General features: G+C 34.1%; 2 protein-coding genes across 2 annotated transcripts; one reads left to right on the forward strand and one right to left on the reverse strand.

Annotated features, from left to right (window-relative positions):
• Positions 1 to 99: 99 nt before the first annotated feature.
• LOC133204539 (inositol monophosphatase 1-like) lies at positions 100 to 5,660 on the forward strand. Its single transcript, XM_061340289.1, has 8 exons — positions 100 to 125; positions 1,181 to 1,265; positions 1,684 to 1,817; positions 2,186 to 2,336; positions 4,159 to 4,267; positions 4,547 to 4,652; positions 5,145 to 5,296; positions 5,416 to 5,660. Exons 2-8 carry the CDS (start codon positions 1,200 to 1,202, stop codon positions 5,520 to 5,522), a joined length of 825 nt encoding a protein of 274 aa, XP_061196273.1. The 5' UTR covers positions 100 to 125; positions 1,181 to 1,199; the 3' UTR covers positions 5,523 to 5,660.
• Positions 5,661 to 6,651: 991 nt separating this feature from the next.
• Positions 6,652 to 14,073, reverse strand: LOC133172694 (transmembrane protein 192-like). The gene is made up of 6 exons (XM_061307645.1): positions 14,017 to 14,073; positions 13,664 to 13,810; positions 12,433 to 12,664; positions 11,956 to 12,090; positions 11,444 to 11,549; positions 6,652 to 7,146 (listed from the first exon to the last, which is right to left on the reverse strand). The coding sequence occupies exons 1-6, from the start codon at positions 14,050 to 14,052 to the stop codon at positions 7,011 to 7,013; spliced, it is 792 nt and encodes a 263-aa protein (XP_061163629.1). The 5' UTR covers positions 14,053 to 14,073; the 3' UTR covers positions 6,652 to 7,010.
• Positions 14,074 to 14,236: the final 163 nt, after the last annotated feature.

Raw genomic sequence — 14,236 nt, forward strand, 5'->3', positions numbered from 1 at the left:
GCAAAAAAAAAAAAAAAAAAATGAAACGCAGAATTTCATTAAAATGTCGTTTACACATTCTAGCAGTCTAAGGGAGATCACTCTTATTCATCTTGGAAGTGAAAGCCAGACCGATTTTGACTGTAGTAAGTGATCCTTTCTACTTCGAAGTTATCATGGTTATGTGGAGATTGAATGATTTCAGTGCATTTCTCCCTCTCGTCTTTCTTCTGAAATGTCCTTCTATATTTTCCGAATGTATTAATTCTTTAACCTGTTAACCGCTCTGCTATCTCAAATTTGAAATCTGAAATCAGCTGATTTGTCAACAGTGGTCAAACTGTAAATTATTAATGGCCCAAAACCGAATAGAGGCAGTTTCTTCAAGGATATGTGGCCACTTTCCTTTTGATTTATTTCTAAGTTAATCTGATGAGGTAGATTTTTATGCATGAAATATGAATATAATTAACGAACAGCAAATCAAACTCAAAAGTCCATTGAAACAATACAAATTGGAGCAGTCTAAAACAGAGGTGGGATCAGGTGCCATGGAGGAGTATGCATCCCCTGTTAACTGGTCACACCCAAGGTGTGCTCCTTGCCTTGATCAGGTAAACGAAAAAATAGTTAGACAAACCATTATTGCTGAAAAACAATTTGTATATGTATACACATGCATATTCACTAAGGGCCACATTTAAAGGTTGTAGATCAGCATCCAATTAAATTAAAAGTTCATTTGAGAAAAGGATATTAGAAGTTTGAACAATTAATATTGTACAACTATTAAATATCAATTGATATTTTAAGCATAACATAGAAAAATGAAATTGATGTTAAACAAACCCCTAGGAAGACCATAGTGTAGCTTTGCCTGCACCTTTGAGGGGGTCTGAAGCAGCCCCTTCCCAATTGGCAAATGATTTTTCTTATACACATGTACGTATCTCCAGAAGAGACAGTTTTCCCCCAGACTCTGGATTAGTCCCTAATTTAAGCATTATAACATCAGGTTTTAAAATCACAGATATTTTATCAGTGATCCATTTTCAAAGTAAAGCCAATAATTTTTATTTCTCTTTATCAGTGTTTATTGTATTTATAAATCTTAATTGCTCTACTTTTAAGCATGTGAAGCATATTACACTTTGAAGGTGACTTTCGTACTTATCTATATATTCCTAATTTTTCTATATAGAAATTTACAGCAAAGAAAAATGTCTGATCACTCATTGTCTGAATACCTCAACACAGCACTGGAAGTGGCCCAGATAGCCGGGGAGGTAAGTTTGTATTACAGATCTACAAAGTTGTGTACTTGTATATTTATCCCAACATGGCACTGAAAGTGGCCCAGAAAGTAGGGGAGGTAAGTATGCATTATGTATCAACACAGTCTTCTAGAAAATGGGAGGAAAGTATGTAATATACATCTCAACACAATTATGGGTCAAAACAGCACTGGAAATGACCAGAAATGAGGGCAAAGAGAGAAGATTTAGTAGATTCACTTCAGCATGTTCAGTGGATTCTTCATTTGGTAGATGTCCAGATTATTAAATAAATCTCATTCCTTTATAACTGCTATCTGCTGGTTGTTGTTGATCTGTACAACTATATGTCAGAGATATTTCATCTAGTCTAATATCAGTTGATAATTTGATTCTTCAATACAGCAGGAGTCTTTTTGCTGATTGTCAGGTGGTCAAAGACGCATTTTACAAAGACAAAGATCAGAAGACAAAAGAATCCTACGCGGATATTGTCACGGAAACAGACCAAGCTGTGGAAAAACTGATCATATCTTTACTGCAGGAAAAATACCCATCTCATAAGTAAGTATATTGTAAAGTATCAAACTTATGAAAATACCCATCTCATAAGCATGAAAAATCAGTATTGTAAAGTATATCAAACACATAACTAAGAATTGTAAAAAACCAAACTTGATCCAGTATTGTAACAGTATCCAACTTATAATAAAAATGTTAAACTACCTTATCTGTAAGGTTTGTAAAAGCATCTGTAAGGGTTGTAAAGTATTAAGTCATCATAATGTTAAAGTGTTTAACTGGGCAGACTACTATTGTAAAAGTATTTTACTCATCATAAGTTTTCATAAAGTATCTTCTCATTACACACAGTTTTAGTTGAGTAACAGAAATCAGTCCAGACTTTGATTCCATGGTTTTTCCAATACAAGATTTATAGGAGAGGAATCCACAGCAGAAGGAAAGAAAGTAGAATGGACAGACACACCAACATGGATCATTGACCCCATTGATGGAACAGCCAACTTTGTACACAACATTCCTCAGACCTGTGTGTGTATTGGTCTGTCTGTAAATAGAGAGGTGAGTTACATTGATGGAACAGCCAACTTTGTACACAACATTCCTCAGACCTGTGTGTGTATTGGTCTGTCTGTAAATAGAGAGGTGAGTTACATTGATGGAACAGCCAATTTTATACACAACATTCCTCAGACCTGTGTGTGTATTCATCTGTCTGTAAATGGAGAGGTGAGTTACATTGATGGAACAGCCAATTTTGTACACAACATTCCTCAGACCTGTGTTTGTATTGGTCTGTCTGTAAATAGAGAGGTGAGTTACATTGATGGAACAGCCAACTTTGTACACAACATTCCTCAGACCTGTGTGTGTATTGGTCAGTCTGTAAGTAGAGAGGTGAGTTACATTGATGGAACAGCCAACTTTGTACACAACATTCCTCAGACCTGTGTGTGTATTGGTCTGTCTGTAAATAGAGAGGTGAGTTACATTGATGGAACAGCCAACTTTGTACACAACATACCTCAGACCTGTGTGTGTATTGGTCTGTCTGTAAATAGAGAGGTGAGTTACATTGATGGAACAGCCAATTTTATACACAACATTCCTCAGACCTGTGTGTGCATTCATCTGTCTGTAAATAGAGAGGTGAGTTACATTGCTGGAACAGCCAATTTTGTACACAACATTCCTCAGACCTGTGTGTGTATTGGTCAGTCTGTAAGTAGAGAGGTGAGTTACATTGATGGAACAGCCAACTTTGTACACAACATTCCTCAGACCTGTGTGTGTATTGGTCTGTCTGTAAATAGAGAGGTGAGTTACATTGATGGAACAACCAATTTTGTACACAACAATCCTCAGACCTGTGTGTGTATTGGTCTGTCAGTTTTAATAAAGAGGTGAGTTATATTTATGGAACAGCCAACTTTGTACACAACTTTCCTCAGACCTGTGTTTGTATTGGTCTGTCGGTTAATAGAGAGGTGAGTTACACCGATGGAACAGCCAACTTTGTACACAACATTCCTCAGACCTGTGTGTGTATTGGTCTGTCCATTAATAAAGAGGTGAGTTACATTGATGGAACAGCCAACTTTGTGCATGACATTCCTTAAACCTGTGTGTGTATTGGTCTGTCAATTAATGGAGAGGTGGGTTACACTGATGGAAGAGCCAACTTTGTGCACGATGTTCCTTAGACCTGTGTGTGTATTGGTCTGTCTGTAAGTAGAGAGGTGAGTTACACTGATGGAACAGCCAACTTTGTACACAACATTCCTCAGACCTGTTTTTGTATTGGTCTGTCCTTCAATAGAATGGTGAGATTCATTGATGGAACAGCCATAGTGTTTTCAATATTCCTCAGACTTGCTTGTGTATTTGTCTGTCTCTCAGTGGAGAGTTGAGTTATATTTATGGAACAGCAAATTTTGTACACAACATTCCTCATACTTGTGTGTGCATTGGTCTGTCTGTCAAATGAGGCATGGTTACAAGTTCTGCATTATCAGCTACTTAAATAACAGGATAAAGTTCATGTATCTGTTGGTAAAGAGATTGGGTATTACATTTTCACCTGAATCACAACATTTGATATTAGATTGAATCTTTTTGTTCAACATGTTCAAACTATGAACCCTTGGGCAGGTACCAGTATTTTTGAAGCTACTAAAGGGTGCAGTGTTTTACGAAGAAATTTATCACTAAATCTTTAAAGGAATTATAACATGGCTGCATCTTTTTGCTAATCTATAGGCTAGAGTCCTTACCTTGTGACCATTGCCCTAAAAACTATTTTATAACAACTGTATATTTTTCTATCTAACACACTGGTGTGTGATACACATTGTAGTATGTCACAGATTATTGTATGTTACAGATTGTGGTAGGAGTTGTACATCTTCCTATAACAGGACAAACGTACTCAGCGTCCAGAGGGGGCGGAGCTTATTGTAACAAACAGAAAATAACAGTATCCAAGGTCAAAGGTCAGCAATGTAGACTCTCAGTCTTATCTCTATATTTTTTAAAATCACAATTTTAAATATTTTTTTAAAAGTATTTACAAGATATGAAGGTACAAAGTACTTAATTTGTAGCTGCACTGTTTTCAAAGAAAAAAAATCTCTTATTTATAGGTATTTTATAAAGCAAATTCTACTTCATAGAGAAAAAAAAATGATTTTCTACAGTCCTTTATTTTTAATTGGGCTCCCACACAGTCCTTTACTTTTATTTTTCCTGTTTAACTCTTCCTCTTTATATAGACCTAAAGAAGTCGGTAGTTATAACTGAGGCAGGGAATTCTAGAGATTCACAGATATTGTCAACAAAGATGAAGAATGTTCATAGAGTGGTGGAAGCTTCACATGGGTAGGTGGTTATCATGTCCTTACATATGTGCTGCTTGTAATCTTGTGCAATTCACAGTGTAAGAGCATATTTGTGTAACAGGAAAGGAGAAAATGTATGGCTGGACCGGGAATTGAACCCGGGACCCCTGCATCACTAGTCAGGTGCTCTACCCACTGAGCTACCCAGGCCGATATCCACAGCCAAAACCATTACATTCCTCCCTCCTTAAATTGTCTTTGCCCCAGAAGACACAACCCAAGTTCTTATTAGCCCCTGGCAGGACTTACACCTGCAAGTCCAGGGGTGGTCAACGGCACCAAATCTTTAACAGGAAAGGAGAATATGTATGGCTAGACTGGAAATCGAACCCGGGACCCGTGCATCACTAGTCAGGTGCTCTACCCACTGAGCTACCCAGGTCAATATCCACGGCCCAAACCATTACACTTGTAAGCTTTGTCTATCAAGGATGCATGGCTACACTGTTAATCAAAGATACCTTTTTTTTAGGGTTAGGATGTTGGGTTCTGCAGCTGTTAATATGTGCATGGTTGCTTCAGGAAGTGGGGAAGCTTATTTTGAATATGGCATTCACATCTGGGATATTGCTGCTGCAGGGATAATATTTACTGAGGCAGGAGGCCTCTTGATTGACCCCTCAGGTACCTCCTACATTTTGTTGCTACTTTTTCACTGTATTATGTCTCTAGATAGACTCCATCATAGTCCTCTTGTTTCTTTGATCACATGACTACTTTGATAACTTTCACTTTTGTTTTAGGGAGAGATGTTGACTTGCTGAGCAGACAGGTATTGGCTGCCTGTAATCAATCCATAGCAGACCAGTTAATTCCTCTACTCACTCATGTAGAATTTGATCGTGATTAGTGCAACCAATACTTTAATATATTATCTTTATGATATATTTATATTTGTATGTATTTCTTAATGAATGTTTCAATTAGTTTTTTATCAAGTCAATGTTTATTACTTTAGAGCTATAAATATAATTAACTACTAAATCTTTATCCTTTCTTTTAATTTACATCTTAATATTAATGTAATTTTGATAAAGTATGTGCTTTAGAAGGAGACGTGATCCTACCTGGTGTTCTATAGAGTGGCTAGAGCATGTTAGCATAGATTTGTCAAGAATATGTACTATTGTACCATGATGTAAAAATTAACAACAGCATTCAGCTACACATATTTGTGGTTATAGCTAGTGCAGGGAACTCTATCCAGGCTAATTGATTTGAATCTGACTTTGTTTAAGCTATCATTGTGTTCCACTTTCTTGACTCACAAACTGGGTACTTTTAATCATTTGTAAAACATAATGATAAAATATTTTTATAAGTAGTTCTTACAAAGAATTCAAAGGAAGAAAACAGGCCCAAGGCCTTAGCAGTTACTTGAGTAGCATAGGTTTTATCTTGATTTCGTATGAGCTACTTAGCCCCACCTTAAACTCTAGACTCAGGTAATGTAAATTACATAATTTTATGAGGACTCTGTGTTCTCTATCAGATTCATGAAGCTTGTTTCTAGATACCTAGGAGGTGTGTAATTTCTGTGAAGATACAAAAAAAAAAGTGTTGCCATGGTGACTAAAAAAAATTCTATGAAATTCCTTTAGAATGTTACCCCTCCTACAATGTTGGTATGATATCAATAAGACTTGGTACACAGGAAGTCATTATACTAAGAAACATAATTCCGTAGCATATCTGTTTTTAATTCTAATGGTGTTGTGATGGTTTCCAAAAACAACTTGATGTGTAAATGTGACATGAAAGCCCCTGCTGACATGCAAATTTTAAATATTTGAAAGTCCAGGATACATAAATTACATGCAATTAATAAAGGGTAGAATAATCCTGATCTTGTGTGACTATTTTTATGGAGGTTTTATGCCGAGACTGCCCATTTGAGTTCAACACTGAGTATATGACCATCACCTTTGAAGTGGTCAGTTAGAAACCAAAAATAATTCATTTCAAAATTCACAAACACATCATGTGTATAATTTAATAAAGCATATTTAAGTAAGTGTATAAGTAGTCAGAAAAAGTCAATTAAAAAAAAACTAGGACACATGTACAGCAGTAATATGAGAAGGGAATGATATTGTCATAGAATTATGAATTAACACAATTCAGTTGTAATGGCAATGCTTGTGAAGCCATAAGTTTGGCTTGTGTGAACACTGACTGCTAAGTTTAACCACACAACACTGATGTCTACAGTTGATAATACTGGATTGGATATACCAGTTGGCTGGCACTGACTCAAGCATAAAATAAATCACATTGCACTGTTCCCACATAAGAGCTCTGTTTTGATTGGTTCACACCATAGCTGTTTGTGTTGACGTCAGCTATTGGCTTTCAGCATGTTGTTTTCCTCAGTCAGTGCCAGGAGGCGTTTTGCCAGCTGTGAGTTGTGTTGCTTGAGATAACGAATCATGTCTGCCTGCCTCTCCAGAACCTGGTCAGAGTAACTGTCATCTCTGTGGAGAAAAATCAGGTTAGAACGGTTTGTTAGATACCACCAAATATAAAAAAAAACAAGGCAATTCAGATATCTGATTATTCATTGAGTAAAGAAACGTTTTGTTCATGATTGCTTTTGCGTTTTTCTTTGTTATATCTCTATTATTAATTTGTAAATTTTGGTTAATTTCACTTCAGTGTAGTGTTTGTAGGCTAATGTAAATAAAACAGCTTGAAGAAAGCTACCAACTAGAGTACGCTATAGGTTTTCCATAGTAAGCTACCAACTAGAGTACTCTATAGGTTTTTCAGCTACCAACTAGAGTACTCTATAGGTTTTCCATAGTAATGTTGGAAATACTGTAGAAGAACGTATTTTCATGGGGATAAAATTTCGTTGATTTGTCCTCTAAAAAGCTTTCGTGGGTATTAAATTTCGTTGTTTTCAACAGGTTGGGGGTATATCACTATTATAGTGAGATTCCGCTATATTTTCAGCCGTAGTTACCCTCGATTTCATCAAACAACATGTTTGCTGTTTAAAGCGCAAGCCATGGTGGGTATAAAAATGGACAATAATTGATATCTTTACATGTTATGAATTTTATTAAATTTTCTGTCGATGCTTTTAATAATGCGAACACACTTTTGAAAACGGAAGTTACATTTTTAACATAGCAACCAGTGATTGCAGTAGTATTCAAGCATAACTAAGTCTTATTTTCTCTCACACATGTATACAAATTGTTGCTTGTAATAACTTTCAACCCAGATGAGAAGAAGTATGTCGAATTTGCAGTAGAAATGATGATTTTTGACAGCATGGTTACCGGTATGGAGGCCCGTTGTAGCAAATGGAAAAAGCTCAATGCATGTACACTTATATCACTGATGTATCTGATTTAATTATTTCTTTTAAATGCAATAAATCGTAAACAATCTGTAAAATGTCACTTCAGCAGGTAATCCCAAATATGATGTTTATATGATATTTGTCTTGGGAATGTTAAACAAAATATTGAAAAAAAAATTCCTTGTACCTTTTCTTTAATTTCTGCATGATAACCTTGATGAAAAAAAAACTGTATACAATGACTATAAAGTATATAGTGTGGGGAATATTTGGCATAATTTCTCAGAAGAAATATTTGTGCTTTATATTATACAATTATTGACTTTGATGAGGTGTTCTCGTGACTATACAAACCTGGCCAGGTATTGGTTGACCGAGGTCGAATGCTGAGATTACATTGTAACCAATACCTGTCCAGGTTTGTATAGTCACAGGTAAACCGAATTTAAAAGGCAATAACCGTTTTATTAAATAATAAGAAATTTTACATTCTTGACACTTCAGTTCTTTTCTCCTACAAATGTAAACAATCATTACATATTGTGTAGTGTAATGCCCTGTTCACACGGAGAGTTTAATTCGCAGTAAATTAATGCGAAGTAAAATGATGCGAATTCAACTAATGCGAATTAAATTGTGTTCACACGACAGCTAATGCGAAGTAAACTAATGCGAATTAAAATTTTATTTCTACTATAAGGCTATTCAGTAAGGCTATTATGACGTCATTTGCAAATCATGTCACACTGTGCAGAGCAGATATGCATTTGACATAATTTCATAGTGTCTGTACAGTTTTTAGTGATTAACATAGTTTTCTTTTGTTTTCCACTCAAAATAGCACAAATACCTATATTTAACCACCGACATGTGGCATGTGATTTAATTCTGCCCCTACGCATGCGTCAAAATTTAATTCGAATTAGCTTCGCTTAGCGTTCACACGGAGCTAATGCGAAGTAATTTAATGTGCAATAAACTAATTCGAATTAAACTAATTCGCATTATATTCTCCGTGTGAACGCGGATCAAATTTAATTCGCAGTAACTTATGTTTAATTCGAATTAAACTCTCCATGTGAACAGGGCATAAAAAACGTATTATAATGATATTTCAACTTAACAACTGATTAACAGTGGAAAACAACATTCTAATAATTAAATACTCGACTTTTTAAATTAAATTTGAGGGGAACTCACTCTAAGGTACACATCAGGAAAGAGAGTCTAAAGCAATCAGAGAGGATCAAAATTCCTGATCATTTAATAATATGTTTCATCCACACAATTATGATGCACAAAAATAAAGAATGGTTATTTATTTTTCATCTGAAACACGAAATATTGGCCGTAGTTTCAAAAAAAAAAAAATGTTGAGAAATATTTATATCCACTGCAGATTTTCTTCTCTTTTAAGTGTATATGAAAACCACTTCTTTCATCATTCAGTGAATTTTGATTATTGCTGGTTTTTCAAGTCACCTGAAGATTTCTTTCGCAGTGTGCTTTTCAATCAGTGAAACTCACAATGACGTACATATAAATAATACAATATTTAACGTACTTAAACCTACTTTATATAATTATTTACATTGTATACAAATAAATATAAACAAATAATGTCTTTCTTTATTCATTAAAGGGAATAAACGGTTGCAGCTTTTGCAGAAAACTTCTAACGCAGGTTACTATCCTGTGCATTTTTTCTGCAATAGTTGTAACGTTTATTCCTGGACTAACAATCAAATAGAACAATTTATTTTTTAAATACTTGGTAAAATTTTCAAATTAAGAAACCGTTCCACTTTTTGTCAAATTTGATATTGTCATTCTGGTATAATTTCAATTAGGATTTCATAATCTTTTTTCAGCTCAGAACATTCTAGAATAAAATTTCATGCTATAAACAATAAATTTCAAGTATATAAAGTTTTCTTTATCTTGATAAGGCTAAATCGTTCAAACTTGTGGTTTCATCATTGAGACAATAAACATTATACTGGGAATTACCTGTAGAAGTGGCGTCTTATAAATGTTGTGCGATTTATTACATTTAAGTAATACAAATCAGATACATCAGTGTTATAAGTGTACATGCACTGAGCTTTTTTCATTTGCCACATCGGGCCTCCATATCGGTAACCATGCTGTCAAAAATCATCATTTCTACTGCAAATTCGACATACTTCTTCTCATCCGGGTTGAAAGTAATTACAAGCAACAATTTGTATACATGTGTGAGAGAAAATAAGACTTAGTTATGCTTGAATACTACTGCAATCACTGGTTGCTATGTTAAAAATGTAACTTCCGTTTTCAAAAGTGTGTTCGCATTATTAAAAGCATCGGCAGAAAATTTAATAAAATTCATAACATGTAAAGATATCAATTATTGTCCATTTTTATACCCACCATGACTTGCGCTTTAAACAGCAAGCATGTTGTTTGATGAAATCGAGGGTAACTACGGCTGAAAATATAGCGGAATCTCACTATAATAGTGATATACCACTATTATAGCGGAATTTACGTTGCCCCCCAACCTGTTCAAAATACCCCAATTCAATTTATTCAAATTAAAGTCATATAAAAATTTTGTGTGGGATTTAATTTTGTTGATAATCGTTAACAACAAAATTAACAAAATTTAATTCCCAATGAATATTTCTGCTTTTACAGTAAGGCCATTTTATATTAGATTTTTTTCAACAAAGATTAAGTAAACACTAGCTGCAGATGTGCGTCTCATTGAAAAGACAACATTTTGTTTAACTTGAATGTCCTCTGGCTCTGCATCTAAATGCGTTTATGAATTAAGAAACTGTGAAGATTAAGTAAAATGTCAACACTACCTCCATGTCCATCCATTTATAAACAAAAGAAGCTCCGTACTAATTGGTGAGCATCAAGAAATATTTAACAACAGCCTCTCTTTCTCCAAAATTACAACTTTTCCATTTTAAACAATATTTAAATGATAATTTTAATGTTTATACATATGAATTTTGAAAAGTATCATTGCATTTTATCACAAACGTAATAAGCCTTAGGATAACTTATGTTAAAGCAATGTCTATGTGAATTACAATGCAGAATGTATGCTTAATTTCAACATGAATCTTAAAATATATTTCCATGGTGATGGTAGTTTATAAATTTCAGTCGAACTTCATTATCTCAAACATAGATATTTCATATACAATGAATATGTCAAAGTCACTATGAAGTCCCAACTACTCTTTCTTTATGTACATTTTGTATTTTAACCTCATTGTACCGAATCCTCAGATATCTAAATTTTTTCAGTCCCATAAAGTTTGAGATAACAAAGTTTTACTGTAATAGTCTTTCTGTTAAGTAACACACTGGTTTGATGTATACTTACTTGAATCCTATTTCGGATGTGATGTTGTTTTGTAATTGTCTCTCTGTACACTAACAATGACTTGATGTATACTTACTTGAATCCTATTTCGGAGGTGACACTGCTTTGTAAGAAGCTGTTCATCATGTCTTCTCGAGCTACATCTGGTCCTACTTGGCTTTTGTTAAAGTTAACAGACATCCCTACAAATAGAAGGAATCATTATGTCAAACAAACGAAAAAAAATCTGCGAGTTTTCTTTAAATTTAATTATAGAACAGACATAAAATTTGAAATGTTCTTCAAAATTGTTGCCCTTAAATGTTGTGAATTTAATTTTTAAGAGTCAGTATGTAATAAATATTTTTTTGACAGACTGAAATTTTTGCTTAGGTCTTGAACTGTTCCATGATCCTGGGATCATAACAAACCTTTACCATAATAGAAAAACAAACCTTTACTAGGCATAAAGCAATAAAACACTACAATTTGAATTCTCCTTTGAAAAGCACTCATGAGGTTGAAAGTTTAAGCCCTCATGTAATTTGATTGTTTCATTTCTATCCATGGTACAATATCATTCACAACCCCATACTTAATAAAACTTACCCATATACCACACTAGAATAGCTAAGATGACAGCCATTTCTACTGATATTCCAATCTGAAGGCCCAGTCTTTCATCCTTATTGTTTTTCTCTAGATTACCAAACAGACACAGCACAATCACCAAGATGGCATTAGCTAAAAAAGAGATATTGACCTGCATGTAAATTTAAGTATCAATGCTAATTAATACAATGAATAGAAGTCACTTCTTTGCAGACTACAAATTGCTAGTGAAAACAATCATTATTATAACAAATATGATTGGCTAGGGAATACCAGTATTGGGGTTTTTCATCAGATCTGGATATCATCCTTCAGATTTGCTCAAATTAAGTGAAAAATGAGAAATTCTAGGAAATTGAACTTAAATACTGGTACTTTAAAGCTTTATCAGACTGCCATTACTAAGACACAAAACCAGGCATATTATGATCAGTCATTTTGGTTAAAGTTGCCCTTTTTTAAGGTGAATCTCACCAGCTGAGTTGACCAGTAATGGCGCTCGTCGAATGTGGCGGGTTTTTCTGTAAAACTCCAGGTAACCCAGCTTCCTATTTTTGTTGTGTTGAACTCGATAGAAGAAATCAAAGAGGAGAATCACAAACCACAATCCTCCATGTATACAGCAGAGTACAGAAAGGTCAGTACACATATCCACCGTACATACCCCTCGTAATGGAATCACAAACACACATACTTCTACTATAATCTGTTAATAAAACACATACTTCTACTATAATCTGTCAAGATAAAGGAGGATAGATTTCATAAACTTCATCATATTTACCAAGATTACAAAGAAATGGAGTTGACAATACTTTTTAAATTACATTTAAAGAAACTTCCAACTAAAACTTGTCTCTGAGATTTCTTAAACATAATACAACTATATTTTACCACATTTTGTTAAACAATTGTTAAAAAAATATTTTGCATTCTTTAGTACTTAGTGTGCTGTAACAATATAACACACCTCTATAGGATTTTCAGCTTGTCATAATACATGTATGATGTATCTCTATACTCAGTGTGCATAATATAAACTAATATAAACATTTCTATACTCTGTGTGCTGTAATAATATGATGAATCTCTATACCCTCTAAATAATAAGAACATCTCTATACTCAGTAGGGCTGCACAATAATATCAATATTCCAGTATATTGTGATTCATTAACAAAAATTTCGTATTGCAATATGTTTTTCTAGTCCCGATATACCGGCAAACTGCTTGGGCTTTAGATTTCATAAATAAAATACAAAATTTAATATGTTAAGAATGTTTCAATCGTACCAAACAGTACCAGATTGTAAGGTTGCTGTTGTATGGTTGCATTTTGTTCCAAAACTGTACTGAAATCAAGAAAAACTGTTTTGTAATACACTCTGCATATAGATGGAGATTAAAAAATAGGAAAAAGAGCAATTTAACTGTCATTTAAAATATTGCAATACATATCACGATACACTTCAAAATATCGCAATACGAAATTTCCAGCCGATACCCAACCCTAAAACTCTGTGTGTGCTGGTATATAAAACATCTGTAATACTCAGTGTACTGTAACTGTACAACACATCTCTATAGTCTGTATGCTGTAATAATGTCACATCTCTATTTTTTATGCCCTGTACATGTGTTGACTATACAGTTACTATATATCCCTATAATCTAGTATATACTGGTGTAGTGATGATAATCTTACAATGATTAAAATCTCCAGTCCTGTGGCCCATGTTGTGTAGATTTTTCTGTACGGTGGATCGATGCTGGCAGAGAGGGAGGGAGATTCAGATAGAAGGTCTTCCCTCTCGCTATCCTGAACACTACCATGGTCATGGAAAAAATAGCCCTAAAAAGGTAAAGACTAAAAACTAGTGTCAGAGAATCTATAGTTCACTAATCATTCTATAAACAGTCCTACAATAGCAGTGTAAGGCTTTTGGTCTTAAGCCTTTTTCTTACTGTCTCAAGTGTTTAGCCTTCATGTGAATTCTGTATATCTCCTAGTTTCGAACGTTATATATAAGATAAAATAAATATAAAATAGTAAAATACCCCAGTTTGACGCGAATCCGTTCCCAAACTGACCATGGTTCAAACCAGATATGAAATATATGGTCTAGTACAAAGAAACTTACAACAAAACAGTCTTAATTCCGGATAGCGAAGATATTGATAAGCTAAATTCTGTTCTTGTTTTCAAAGAGCAAAATATTAGAATAGTATCAGAAATATAACTCTTTTATTTATGACTTTGATAATATATTATAAAACA

This window comes from Saccostrea echinata, unplaced genomic scaffold (assembly GCF_033153115.1).
Source record: "Saccostrea echinata isolate AGI-Se365-2 ecotype Australia unplaced genomic scaffold, CSIRO_AGI_Sech_v1 ptg000054l, whole genome shotgun sequence".
NCBI lineage: Eukaryota > Metazoa > Mollusca > Bivalvia > Ostreida > Ostreidae > Saccostrea > Saccostrea echinata.